At 42.6% G+C, this 14,248-nt stretch overlaps 6 protein-coding genes across 6 annotated transcripts; all 6 read left to right on the top strand.

The window, feature by feature from the left end:
* Positions 1 to 2,298: 2,298 nt before the first annotated feature.
* Positions 2,299 to 4,563, top strand: TM35_000013760 (uncharacterized protein; the record flags this gene model as incomplete). The annotated part of the gene is made up of 1 exon (XM_029021057.1): positions 2,299 to 4,563. One exon carries the CDS (start codon positions 2,299 to 2,301, stop codon positions 4,561 to 4,563), a length of 2,265 nt encoding a protein of 754 aa, XP_028887565.1.
* Positions 4,564 to 4,899: 336 nt separating this feature from the next.
* On the top strand, positions 4,900 to 5,259 carry TM35_000013770 (uncharacterized protein; the record flags this gene model as incomplete). Its single annotated transcript, XM_029021058.1, has 1 exon — positions 4,900 to 5,259. One exon carries the CDS (start codon positions 4,900 to 4,902, stop codon positions 5,257 to 5,259), a length of 360 nt encoding a protein of 119 aa, XP_028887566.1.
* Positions 5,260 to 6,170: 911 nt separating this feature from the next.
* Positions 6,171 to 7,595, top strand: TM35_000013780 (uncharacterized protein; the record flags this gene model as incomplete). Its single annotated transcript, XM_029021059.1, has 1 exon — positions 6,171 to 7,595. One exon carries the CDS (start codon positions 6,171 to 6,173, stop codon positions 7,593 to 7,595), a length of 1,425 nt encoding a protein of 474 aa, XP_028887567.1.
* A 548-nt stretch (positions 7,596 to 8,143) lies between these two features.
* TM35_000013790 (uncharacterized protein) lies at positions 8,144 to 8,464 on the top strand (the record flags this gene model as incomplete). The annotated part of the gene is made up of 1 exon (XM_029021060.1): positions 8,144 to 8,464. The coding sequence occupies one exon, from the start codon at positions 8,144 to 8,146 to the stop codon at positions 8,462 to 8,464; it is 321 nt and encodes a 106-aa protein (XP_028887568.1).
* An 833-nt stretch (positions 8,465 to 9,297) lies between these two features.
* Positions 9,298 to 11,121, top strand: TM35_000013800 (serine/threonine protein kinase; the record flags this gene model as incomplete). Its single annotated transcript, XM_029021061.1, has 1 exon — positions 9,298 to 11,121. The coding sequence occupies one exon, from the start codon at positions 9,298 to 9,300 to the stop codon at positions 11,119 to 11,121; it is 1,824 nt and encodes a 607-aa protein (XP_028887569.1).
* Positions 11,122 to 11,656: 535 nt separating this feature from the next.
* On the top strand, positions 11,657 to 14,038 carry TM35_000013810 (beta-lactamase domain-containing protein; the record flags this gene model as incomplete). Its single annotated transcript, XM_029021062.1, has 1 exon — positions 11,657 to 14,038. The coding sequence occupies one exon, from the start codon at positions 11,657 to 11,659 to the stop codon at positions 14,036 to 14,038; it is 2,382 nt and encodes a 793-aa protein (XP_028887570.1).
* Between the last annotated feature and the right edge of the window lie 210 nt (positions 14,039 to 14,248).

Consider the following 14,248-nt stretch of genomic DNA (forward strand, 5'->3'; position numbering starts at 1 on the left):
TGCACTCTATTTATTTATATTGATTGTTGTATATATATCTCTATGGGGGTATATGTGCTTTTCTGGGCCGGAGACTATTTTGATGATGATTTTTATGAGAGCTTGGGAAAGGAATGGTCACACTTTAGGTTTCTTTGTGATGAAAGTTACATAACCTTTTCTTTCTTTGCATTTGTCTTGGTATGAGTCATTTTGAAGTGGAAGTTTTGAAACTAAATTAATAGTGAATTAGATACATGCTGTCGATACAGCATACTTACAGGAAGGTGGAATGAACGCTTAGTGCATGCATCTTGGCAAAGTTTGTGCAGCATCATGGTCCCACAGCTTTCTATCTCGAGTTCCCCCTTGTGACCACTCCGCATCGAACCCATCATGGTGGTGAAATTCTTTTGTTTGAAAATTATACAGTGATTGTGCGAATGAAGCAGAGAGCAGGGGTAAGGTTAGGAATTGGGCTGCATTGCGTTACTTAATAGTCGAATTTACCATGCCATGGAACACCGGGTTTTCTCTATCTCTTTCTGTACGTATCCGTGAGTGTGTGTGTGTCTTTGAAGAAGTGTGTTCAGCTTTGATGCTGAATGGACGGCCCCCGAAGGGCAAGAATTGATATTGCACAACCACCATCAGCGTAATTTAAAGGAGGTGAGTTTCCTAGCAGAGCAGAACACAAATGTATCATTTCAGGAGATGCAAGGGGCAAATGGAATGAAAATGCAACAGAACTGCAAGTGGAAACATAATTTGAACTCGAAAGGCTTGTGAATTGCTGATACAGCGTGAAAATAAGAGACATGAAATTCTGAAAACAGAAAACCACCAACAAAGTGTCCTGCAGAACCGTACAACGGCACAGGACCATGGAAATGACACCCTTGCACCCCACATCTGTCAGTGAAGGTCGAAACACAGCCAATACCGTGGGGGAGTAGAATAAATTGATGTGGCAAAAAGGCTAAAATGGGAGTCCAGAAGAAGATCCTCCTGGGGACATGTGGGTGGGATATTCGTGTAGTATAGGGTCTCAACAGGAAAGAAAGGAGCGGGAGAATGCATGGTTTGCCACGGGGAAACCATTCACACCTTTAATGAGGCTTTGGGATCCCTTCCAAACACTACAAGAGGATGTCTTTTGGTCTGCCTTCGGTCCGTTTTTATTCTACACCAGCCAAACTAAACCCAGCCTACAATGAGATGTGGGCATGTTTTGAGTCTCGGGCATATGTCCTAAGCGAGGGGGTATTCACAGGACGCGCCCGATTGGGAATGCAACTGCGAACTGAATTGCGCATGCTTCATGCCGCAAGGGAAAGTGCAGGACTTCGGATCCGGGAGATTCGTGCAACTGTTAGCCAGCAATACCCTGTTTCCGCTCTGGAGAAATTGCTGACTTCCCCCAGTTTGGTGGCAGGCGCTGTGTGAGTGAGCAAGACACCAAAAATGTAGATTTGATAAAGGGGTGGTAATGCTTGTGATGGCGAGCATGGGGAGGGGCAGATGAAAAGGACATTTCAGTTCTTCCTCTTCGCCAGTATTAATGGTTTTGGATAACGAGGGCTTATCTTGGAATCATCCGTACGGTTGCTGTTAGAGAAAGGTCCAATGTGGCATTTCCGTAGGCCGGGGGAAGGTCTTTTTTTATTTTATTATTTCTCATCCTTCTTTTGGGGAAAACGCAAGGTATATACTATTCTTCTAATGTAGGGTTTTGTGCAGGTGGCGTACGTATATATATATATATATATATATATATATATATAGTTTTGGACCTGACGGGTTTTTACTGTTTGTACGTGTATGCATAATCACTGTAGCGTGGGATTTTTTTCATTTTTACTTTATTTTCTCTTGGAAACTGTTTTTTTTCTCCTTGGTTTGTGTCGATATGTGTTTTATATTTTAATGTGGGGCCTGAATCAGTATTATTATTTTTTGTTGTTGGTATTTTTATTTGATTGTACTTTCCCTTATTATTATTATTATTATTATTATTATTATTATTATTATTATTATTATAGAACCAGAGAAGAGGTTGTAGTCCTGCTAATAGTAAAAACAGCAGCAGTAGCAGTAGTGGGGGAATGAGTAGGGAGCGTTTTTTTTTTTTTTTGAGATGTTTTAGTAGTAAGAAATGAAAAAGATGGTTAGTCATTCTTTTCTTTACTCTGTGCCTCTACATCCTGGTTGTTTTTATACGTTTCTTTTATGTATTTATTTCTTCTTTTCATTTGGCCTGACGTTTGTTGTCTCTCTTTAGCGTTTGTTGGCGTTGTCTGTATAATTCTCTTGCTCTCTATGTCGCTGCGGGACGACATTGAGTCCCTGATAGGGACTATCCGCCGACTCACGCACAGGCAAGATGCCAGCAGCAGCAGCAACAGTAACAATAACAATAGTAACAACAGTAGTGCATCGCAAATACGGAAGAAATGGGGCCCGCGTGTTGGTGCGAGCGGTGATGCGGTGTTCGCGTCAGATGTCAACATCTCCGCAATCTCTGTAACAGCGGATGATGATGATGATGATGACACTGGATTGCGTGTGGTGCGGGGGGCCGTGTTGTCGCCTTTTGGCGACCGCATGGCGGAAGATGATATATCAGCAGCACCCCCTAGCGGTAACACAACAGCGTTGCCGTGCACTGAAACCACGAGTGGTGCAGTTTCTCCACAAATGACACGTTCAAACGGCGCGGGTGCTTCTGTTCATCGTCCTACTGCTCCTAGTGCTGCTTCTGCTGTTGCAGCTGCTAGTACTACTACTATTAGAAGAACTCTTATGCAAGATAGAGAAGGGGATTTACTGCAAGACCCCTCGGTGAGACCTGGTGTGTTGACAGATGGTTCGACCTTGTCACCGAATGCCCCAACAGAAACTTCATCAGGGAACAGTACTGTGTTATCAGCACCAAGCCGGCAGGAGATAAAAGAAGCCTACAGGAATCTTGCGAGAAAACTTTTATCGGAAATTCAACGTTTGGATGCATACAGCACTGCGGTGTCCGCACGATGTGAAGACGAAAGAAATAACTGGATAGTTGCACAACATGAGCTTACGCAGCGTCTTGTGGAACGTGATATCTTGATTGAGTCCTTACGACAGCAGTTACAGGATGTGCAAATGAGCCCAGAGATGGTATTAACTTCGAACACATGTTGTATTGGCAACAGCAACAACAGTAACAACAACAAACAAGGTTGTCAAAACATAGTATTGATGAAAAACTGTGCTGGGTGCACTCCGTCCGTCTCAAATGGACAATTCACACCAGGAGGCCTTGGTGACGGTGGCGCTGCAGCAACATCTGATCTTCCCTCTTATTATCGTCCTGCTATTTCAAGTGAGTTGTGTGGCATGAGTTCATCCTCTGCTGCGGAGACATCATCTCGACAAACCCTGCGAACAAAAGAAGAAGAGGGGATAATGCGGGGTATGCGGAGTGAGAGTAGTGGCAGTCCGCCATTTCAGTCGAATTCTGCTGAAGATACAACCTCAACACGTCCCCATTCTTTGACAGAGTTTCTGCAAAGTAGGTTTTCTTCGCTAGGAGCGTTGGTTGGAGGAGGAGGAGGAGGAACACGTGTATCGGACGACACAGCACAACGTTGCAGTGGTGGGACGATGTCCACAAGAGAGACATCTCTCGGGGGAAGTCCTATTCCATCACATCCGGGTGTGACAGTAACAATACCAACAACAACAACAATACCAACAACAACACAATCGACTGGTGTTGTTGATGCCACGGCTTCTGCTGTTTCTCCAGTACGCAGTGAACACGTTAACGAGGGCACGAGTCTGTCTCAGAAGACTTTAATGCCCTCCTTAGTTGTGTCTGGTGAGGAGTGTGCTACGAGTGAGCTCACCTATCAGAAGCGTCATTGTTCTACATTACCCCAGATGCATCATATTTATACTCAACAAGAGAAGGGGGAGGTATATACATCAGAAGGGACAGAAGAATATGAACTACTACATCATAGAAGACATAATAGAAAATCATCTCCTTATTCATTACATGAACGACGTGGTCGAAGAGTCTCCTGTGAGGGAATCCGTGGAGTGACACGCAGTTGTAACACTTGTGGTCGAACTCCGATTGAGACTCCTACTCGTTGTGTTTCTGCAATGGGAGGAAAAATAGAGTGCAGAAAACGCTCTGGGAGCCGTGCAGTTAATCATCATGGCAAGAGAGAGACTCCTTCTGCCACTCGAGGTTGCCGCGTCGTACCACCACCACTACCACTACCAACAGCACCAACAGTAGGAGTAAGAAGTGGTAGTGGTAGTGGTAGAAGACGTGGACGATCACGACGGCGTATAGGGGATGCACATGAGAATAAAAACAGCAGCAGCAGCAACAACACGGCAATGCTGCGAGAACTAGTTGCGCGAAGTGCGGTGATGGAGTCGCATCTGCGTGAGTTGCGTGCCCGTGTGGAGCGGCAAGAAGTGGAGTTGAGTGATGTGGTGTGTTTTCTCCGCGATGCAGTACGGCCCTTCACGGCAGACTCATGCGAAGTGCTCACAACAAACGGTGGATTACAGCGGGAGGAATAGAAATAACTGAAAAGAAAGAGAAAAAAGTGCTGTAGAAAGAAAATACTGATCAAGGTGTAAGATTTCTTACATGTCCAAGGAAATAGAAATACAAGGTTTGAGAATACGGGGAGTAGTAGTTTGTATGTCGTCAAGGATTGATTTCTTTTCTTTTCTGGCTCCTGTTTTTTTTTTTTTTTTGTTTTTTAAAGATTAGCTAGGGAGGAAAAGAGTTTTAGTGCAAGGTGACAAGGAGAAAAGAAAAAAAAAAAAAGAAGCCATAGGGGAAAAGACATATAGTATATATTTATATATTTAATTATAATAACATAATAACATCAACAAACTCCAGGAGGAATGTTCCGACGACTTGGCGCACGTGCTGGCAGCTTGGCGAGGCCCACAAACAATAACAGTGGTAATGTGAACAACGCCGTAAGTGTCGCACGCCGTCACTTGGAGCCAATGAGCACATGGTATTTGGCCTCATGGACATTTGTGTGGTACTACGCCTTCTTCTTCTGGATGCCGATGGTGTGGACGGACCTCATGGTGCCATCGTTTGTGTACAACAAACTGCCGGTGATTCACTTTGTGCAGGAGCGACGGGCTGAACAGAAGTTGCGTCGCGTGCTGGACGAGACGTGCACCGAGTGGACAGAGGAACTCGACCAGGCACACATCACGGAAGCCATCGCACGGTCCTTCAAGTTGTAGTGTCGTGATTATGGGCGTGTACGTATATATGAAGAAAAAAGAAAAAAAGAAGAGAAAAAAAGAAAGTGAGATAGAGAATACATACATATATTAGAAGGAATGTATGAGTGAGTGAGTGAATGAATAAATAAATGGAAAAGAAAAGACATCTACAAATAGGATGACGGAACAACATGATGATTTAGGGGGTAATAGTGATGATGATGGTAATAATAGGAGGGATAAAAAGGAGGCGTGTAGTCAAGTGAACAAGTTGTTGTTGTTCTTGTTGTTGTGTTTTTGAGATCAGTGGTTACTTTTTTTTTTCTTTCTTTCATTCATTCATTCATTTTCTTCTTTTTTAAAAAAAAGCTATTTTGTTTTCTTCTTTGCTCTCTTGTCGTCAATTCTTTTTTTTTTTTTGTTACTTCTTCGCCGTGTGGAAAGGAGATGTGTGAGACCTTGAAACTGTAGGCAAAGAAAAAGTATGCGTGACCATTATTACTATTATTATTGTTATTATTATTGTAGGGAAATGAAGATGAAGGCGATGCCTTGCAAGTTCCACACTCACTCTCTTTTACAATACCGCATACCCCTTCTCAACACTGCAGAACAACACACTGTTAAATTTCTTGTTATTTCACTTTCCATACATACACCTACCCTACAACCCATCTCTCTCTCTTTCTTCTTTCTTATTAAAGAGCATAATCTACATAGATCCTCTCCCCCTTCCCCTCCGCCTCCCTCTGCTGTACGGACGCTCAACACTCACGGCTCACTCTGTGTGTGACGGTGGTCTGGATTGCACAAACATCATGACAACTCCCCCCACCCACCCCAACCCCCATGACAACAACAAGACCCACAACAACAACAACAACAACAACAACGACAATTATATCCACCACACGAATGCGATAAACAGCATGGATGAGTCGGTGCGGCTGCGGGAGGAGTGCAAGGCGGCCCTGCAGGATCTCGCGGCCGGCCGCTCGTGGCGGAATGTCCAGCCGGTCGTAACGTCCGCCGCCGGACTTCTCCTCCGGGCCGCCGCCGCCGCCGCCGCGAGAGTCGCCGAACTCGACGCCGCCGTCAGCGACACCCGCCACGCCGTCGCCCTCGTCGCCGAAGACGCGCGGCTGAAGGAGCGCCGCTACCGCCACGACCGCGACGCCGTCGATCGCCTCCAAGACGCCCTCGAGGCCCACAGGCGTGAGACCCAGCAGCTCCACACCACCGTCCTCCTCCCAGCGCTGGCAGAGATGCAGCAGGAGATGGACGGACTCACTGCTAGTCTACACGCCGTCGCCACACAACAGACACTACCACCATCACCTCCACCTCTTTCTTCTTCCTCTCCTGCAAGTGTGCAGGCCACAAAGATGAAGAACAAGAGAGAGAAGGAGGAGGAAGAAGAGAATGATGATGGTGGTGGTAGTGTCGGCATCAGGAAGAGTGATGGGGTCATGTTAAAGGAAATGGTGCGGGAGGTGAAGTTGCTGCGAAATCAGTGGAAACAGATGATGCGTTCTCATGCCATGGCCCCACTGCCTCAGTCATCATCATCACCATTATCCCCGCCTCCTATACAACAACATCTGGAGGGACAACGTTCAGTAACAACTCCATATAAGAAGAATGGTATAAAAAAAGTACATTCTGCATCGCGTCTACGGGTGGATTGCAGTGTGGCGCGATGGCAATGGCGTGGAGGTCATATCACAGCCGCCATGCTATCACCAGATGTTCCTATTCCTTGGAGTTCGTTAAATGTGCGCAATACATTAACAGGGGAATGGTTAACTGTTGACGCAGCGCCACCAGAGCATATACTTCGACAAGAAGAAGAAATATTCTGCGATGTAGCAAGATTTCCCTTCGTATGGCGTCCACAATCTCCATCTATAATTGAGATTTTACAGGATGGGATTTATCATGTTACTGTGTGTATAATTAGTATTCGTAATAGAGGTGTTGCTGCAAAAAATCATGCTGGCATGCGTGGTGTTAACACATCTACATTACCGTCTGTCACGTTGCGTATTAACAATAATACAGTTTTTAGTTTCTTCTCTGGTGGGTCCACGTGCTATACCCTGCACTCTGGGATGGGTACCACTTCTGCTACTTCTAATAATAACAGAGCAGCAGCTGCTGCTGCTTCACGGCAAACTTGTGCGTGTGCACGCCGACCATGCTCCTGTGGGGCGGAGGTAACGTTTACCACAACGACCGTCGCTGAGTATCTTCGTCTGCCAATAGGGTCAACTGTTTCTATTCACTCTTGCGATTCCTCCGATACCACATCAGTGCATGAGGCACTGCTAGAGATGGAACGTATGGCCGGTTAACGCAATAAACAAAAAAAAAAGAATCAAAAGAAAACAGAAAATGTGATCAGAGGGAAGCAAGAGAAAGAAAGAGGAGGTGTGGGTTTGTTGTTTGTGAAAGTGAAAATGAAATGATCTCACACTTTCGTATGTCTCTGTGATGCTGATGATGTTGTGGAAATCAAGAAAACCACCATAGTCTAGTGGTGAATTTGTGCTGCTATTTCACATTGCAGCTTCCATACATTCGAGTTTGCTCATTTTTTTTTCCTTTTCCTTCTTCTTTCAAAATATATGTGTCATATTCTTTTTCTCATTTTCACTTTCTATATGTATTTTTGTTTTCTCACGTCTCTCTTTCTTTCTTTGTGTAAATATAACAAAACGATAACGCGAACAAAACTAAAAAAAAAAAAAGAAGGGAATAAGGGGGAGGAAACACATTAAAGAAAAAAAAAATAATTAATTAATTAATAACAGGCGGACAGGCACATAAAGAGGAAGAAAAAAGAAAAAAAAAAGAAATTCGATAGTTGTATAATACCCATATAGAAAGAAAGTGAGAAAGAATGGGTCAAGGGTCATCGGCAGGACTCGTCAGCGACACTGTGAAGGGCGAACAGTACCGTGCACACCACAGTGCGCGCCAGAGGATTGTACACCGTGCCTTTCACAAGTGTGTTACCCCGTCGAGCACAGCAGAGAGTGACTTTCACCTCAATGCAGAGGAACAGACGTGTGTAGAGGAGTTCGCACTCTTGTATGCCGCCTTCGCTAAGAATGGATTCGCACAATTCAGTCAACTTTATGAACAACATCAACGTGACATGTATGAAAAGGCACGAATGGAGATGATGACACAGCAAGCAAGAAAGGAACTGAAACATTAGAAGAGCTGTATAAAAAAAAAATATATGGAGTGGAGTGGGGTGAGTGGATGTGTCTGTATGTTCTGCTTTATTGTCATGGATCTCTCTCTCTCTCTCTCTATGAGGAAAAATGAAAGAAGGATATGGAGAGAAGAGAGAAGTGGGTGGAATGAATAATAAAAGGGAGAAAAAGTTTGTGTATATGAAATGAGTTTCACATTGGCCCTTTGTAACGTTGTTTTTTTTTTTTTATTATTATTATTACTATAATTTCCCGCATGCTCCAGATGGAAGAATGCTTGGAGGAAATATCAGCGGCAGAGAAGTCTTGACTAGTACTTCTTCGTTGTTGCAAATTACGTGTACATCAGTTGTCTGTTTGTGTTTTGTAGTGACGGAGAAATGAAAAGATTGTGAGAAAAGAGGATGATGAGAAGTAGGCGAAAAGACAAAAAAAAAAGACAAAAAAAAAAGAAATTGTTTTTTTCTTTCACGAGACATCTGAAGGGGGTTGGACGAAGTCATCACAGATAAACCAGCTAATACCAGCTCTTTGAAAGGTACATATATACAATATTACACTACTTCAAAAGTATACGGAAAGAAAGAGATATGAACTCATTTCTTCTTTAGAGTTTCAAACTACAATGATTCTGATATTTACTTGTATATCTTTCTTTTTTTTTTTTCATTTTTCCTTTAAACTGTTGTTGTTTCTTTTGTTTCTTTTTTTTTTTTCCTTTAGTTTTCTCTAGACATCAACTCACATAAAAAAGTAGAAGGTGTTACCAAGGAAATTTCCATCTTATCTGTAGACTTCAAAACAAAACAAAAAAAGAAAAGAAAAGAAAAAAATGGGAACTCTTGCCCCATCCTTCTCTCCATTAGAGGACAGCAACGGTATTCCCAACAGGGATGGTGGCAGCACACCTCTCCCAGCACAACAAAACCAACAACACTCCGCATGGACACCGCAGAGAGTACCAGAAACCCCAGCCAAGCAACGAAGAACCGTACATGAGGCCCGTAATGAAATGCAATTTACACATATCAGCAACCATCACCGCCACACCTGGAGTGGTAAGAAAGATCCTCGCAAAAGTGTGGCCTCTAGAAAGCGACCATCCACTGAGCTCTCACAGTTCAGTGCACTGCAACTGGATGACAGCAGAAGTTCTATTTTGTTGCCTTCACAGGACCGCGGTGTGGAACAGTCACGTCGTGTGGGGGGAAATCGCCTTATGGGGCCACCGTCAGCCACTTCGCCCTCTGCGTTGTTTCCATCGCAGCCTCAATCTCCACAGGCGGATTGGATGCCGCGACGTGGGCAGAGCAATTCCTTTATTCATCCTTCACCAGAGAGACTGGAGTACTCACAGGCAGATACAGAGTACTCCAATTTCTTTAATCGACGTATTTTAACAGAGTATCGTGAAGTTAAAGAACTTGGATGTGGTTCTTTTGGGAAGGTTACACTCTATGAGGAAACGAGTACAGGAAATTTGGTGGCGGTAAAAGTCTCTCCTCCATTAACTAATCAAGAACAGCGGCAACGATTTGTACGGGAAAGATTTATATTAAATCTTGTTCGTGGATTACCTCATGTTGTGCAGTTAATGGAAGCATGGGAAGAAGGACGTACACCACAAATGTATTTACAACTGGAATACTGTAAAGGTGGTTCTGTCGCTGATTTGGCAGAACTTCGGCGACGTAGAGGTGAACGATGGGATGAACGTGAGATTTATGTTTTTCTTGCTCATATGGCACTCGCATTGAATGGACTACATAGTATCAATATTGCACATGTAGATTTTAAACCTGATAATGTGCTTATAGACGAAAATGGAAGCTACAAACTTTCAGATTTTGGTTGTAGTGTTGTTTTAAATGAAGATGGAAGACCTCAACGAAATTTTACATCAAGCAGTCAAAGATCAAACTATGTGACGGATATGGCTGTCTTGAGTGTACCAACACAACTGAGTATTGTAAGTGTAGAAGAAGGAGATTGTCGCTATCTCTGTTCTGATATGCTAAACCAAAAACAATACCTTAAAGCAGGTGATATGTTTTCCTTTGGTATATCACTTTTTGAACTTATGTCTGGAGAACCGCTTCCACATCATGGTGCACCTTTTCTAGAATTACGGTCAAGTCCACCAGTTGAGATGCTTGAACGCCGTGGTTACTCAAAGCCGTTGATTAATCTCGTCGCTGCTCTTATGAACAAAGAACCCACTGCACGACCAACAGCATATGATGTGCTTTGTTTCTTTCAACTTCCACTACAGGCCCCACAGCTGGTGGCGAAGTGGGCGGCGGTAGTGGGAAATGAGATGAACAGCAGTGATCATGATAAGGAAGAAGATGAAGAAGGAGAAGAAGAGGAAAAGGAACAGCGGGAAAATAAGAAGGAGGTACTCTTGAATATGCGATTTATGCATGCAGCCCTTGTAGTCTCATCGCGATTAGTTGAGATGGCACGCCAAAGAATAGAAGGGGGAAAACAAAATACTACTGGTAATAATAATAATAATAATAATAATAATAATAATAATAATAATAATAATAATAGTACCAGTGGTGGTGGTGTTCTTAGGCGTGCACGGATTGATGTTGATGAGTCGTGTACACCGAAAACACAAATGACCACCCGCGGATTCGATGGCATTTGAGGGAAATGATAGAGCAATTATCATACTTAGATGGAATTCAAAAAAAAAAAAAAAAGTGAAAAACATTCAAAAAAAAAAAAAGAGAGAGAGAGAGAGAGAGACAGTACTGACAAGAGTAATAATAACTAGAGGGATATTCGAACGAACAAATAACGAAAAGAAATTTCATGATGGTATATTGAAGTGATGTTCATTACCTTCTTCTTTATTTTCTGCTATTCTCTCACTCTTTCTCTACCTCTCTCATACATTCATACATACAAATATATATATTTATATCATTTGGTAGATTGACTAGCCCAGTGTTACAGGAAACTTGCTTTTAAAGTTGACATAGTTATTTTTCTATTTTTATTTTTCTTTCTTTCTTTGTGTGTGTGTGTGTGTATGTGTATGTTTTTATTATTATTTCTACACCCATCACTCACATGCTTTATTAAGTTTCCTGGGTTCCACCCCATTTTTTTTTTTCTCTCTCTCTCTCTCTCTTTTTTTTTTTTTCTTTCTTTCTCTTTATTGTAGGCTGCATGCTGGGATGACGGGCGGGGATGCGTCAGTCCACGTGCAGAAGCCGCGGTCCCTCGCGTGTTTTAAACCCGTTTTGTTGGAAGTCGCGGGTTCTCTCGACGATTCCGCCTGCGAGGCGATCACCCGCCGCCTGCGACAATTTCACAATCGCTACGCCCTCATCATGCGATTTATGGCCACACTGATGGTTCCAGCAGTAGAGGAGTCAAGACTGTTTGTGCACACAGATGAGAAGGACAATAGCAACGGTGTCTTGGGAAAAGAAACAGAAGAAGATGATGGCAGTAAAATTGAGAAGGAGAGAAGTATGAAGAAAGTAAGATTAGAACCACTTATTACTGCCCCACGTGCTGCGGTTGTAGCGGAAAAACGAATACCCATTGTACATCGTCTACATGAGAAAAATGGAAAGTCAGCTCTTGAGAAACTGGAGTTCTTCATGGCCTATCATTTCCTTCCATTAGCCCTTCTGCATAATATTCAATCCGATCCATCACCCGATAACGTCCCTTTTCTGCTTCGCCATTATATACATGAGGCAACACGTACAGCATCCTTTCTTATAGCAGATATCAAGGAACGAACAGCAGTTGTGATTGATCCACAACTAGATATTTCAATATATGAAGCTGATCTTTCTCTCTTTAATCTTCGACTAATTGGTGTTATTCTCACACATTGCTTTGTAGATATTTCAGTGGGACACAATGCTCTGTTAAAAGCATATCCAGATGCTGTACTCTTAAGTGGTACTCCATGGACACAAGAAAATGAAGATTCTTTAAATGAATGGCCAACATTAACTCTTAGTCCACGTTTACATTTAAGAGCAATTCCTCTTCCGTCTTTTTCACCAGAGTGTATGATAGTTGAATTACATTTGGATTCTGTATTATTAGCACTCTTTACAGGTACTGTAATAAGCGTAGATGCTCTCCCGAGAAATGATTTCTTTAATGATTTTCCAGGATTTTTGTCACCAAATGGTTTAACTACAAATGATGCAGCAGCAGTAGCACAACGATTTCTTAAACAACGTCTCTGGGAAAGATATTTTGAAGTTCCAGAGGAGATTAGTAGTGGTAGACGACAGTCATTAGATCATGTTATTCTATTTCCCTCTCATGGTGGATATAATAATGTGACACATCAGTTAGATCTTTACTGGGCAGCTCATCTGGGAGATTTGAAAAGAATGAAACATTCCCGAACAGTATTGGATAATATATTGGATGTCAATGCATACATTAAACATGTAAATGGGCGTCCATCACTTCCTAAACCTGTACTCTTTTCACATGTACGAAAATGGAATATGCTTTCATATCCATCTGCATTCGGTGGAAGTGGAGCAAAGTTTCTTGCGTCTCAGTCATTAGATCCTATGGAGTCTTTAACTGTCGATATAACTACTAAATCTACTACTACTACTACTACTAATGATGATGATAGGAATAATAATAATAATAATAATATTAAGACTAGTAGCAGTAGTGGTAGTTCACCCATTGTTTTGGATATTAGGGACACTTTAGAGCATGAAAGGTTGCATTTGAAGGGGTCTGTAAACGTTCCTATGAAATTTCCTGCTGATGCTTATGGTGTTAAAAAAGCAGAACTTTGGCTCCAATGTATTTTACTCCCTTTCCAGAGTGTTGTTGTGATATGTGCAAACAAACAAGAACTTCCACTTATTCAGCAACGGTTAGCGTTAATATCTCCAGGTGCGATTGTTGAAGCTTTTGTCGCAAAGGAACTTCAACCTTCCTCTGAAGTGGTACAATCTGCTTGTAGTACAGAAATTCATTCACATTACTGCAGTATAGTGACAGATCTTCCATTGTCTATTACATCCCGTTATTTACCACGGCAACTTGTATGGGTTATTGGTACCACAACATCTGCCTTGTCACGAGTTGACAAGTATCAAGATCTTCAATGCATTGAACCTGTGGAGGGCACTGTGGTACTTGATTGTCGCACAGCTTATGAATTTAAGAATGGTTCACATAAATACAGTGTTCACATTCCTTTGGCAGACTTATGTCAGATGACCGCGCTAGATGGCTTAAAAATACAATCAAGCGATCACAACATAAATAAATGTGAAGTTCAAAGTGTTGAATTCCATGGACCCTCGCCTCAACTGGGTCAAGCATTTTTGAGGCAGTTCTGCAGGCCGTCATTGACGGCGGGTATTAAAAGAATTATTGTCTACTGTGCTGCTGGATATCGTTCTCTCATTGCGGCATCACTTCTACGCCGGGCGTTTGAGGCGGCTGGTGTCTCCATTGAAGTGCGTGATGTCTCGGGAGGAGCCCTGCAGATTATGAAACAGCGACCAGATCTGTGGGAGGTGAAGGATCGTTCTATTATCTGTATTAGCTGACCCAGGTAAGCACGTACGCGGAAGGAAGAAGGAAAGAGGACAAAAATAAAAATAAAAAATAAGGAAAAAGAAAAATAGTTTATTCCCAATAATATGACTTTTCCGGGGTTGAAAGAATATGCTCTTTTTTTTTCCTTTTTCTTTTTTTTTTTTATTTCTGTATCTATTGACCTATCCCGTACGTTGAGGAATAGTGTGTGTCTGTATTCC

The sequence above is a fragment of the Trypanosoma theileri genome, assembly GCF_002087225.1.
Source record: "Trypanosoma theileri isolate Edinburgh chromosome Unknown TM35_Tth_1_V1, whole genome shotgun sequence".
Lineage (NCBI taxonomy): Eukaryota > Euglenozoa > Kinetoplastea > Trypanosomatida > Trypanosomatidae > Trypanosoma > Trypanosoma theileri.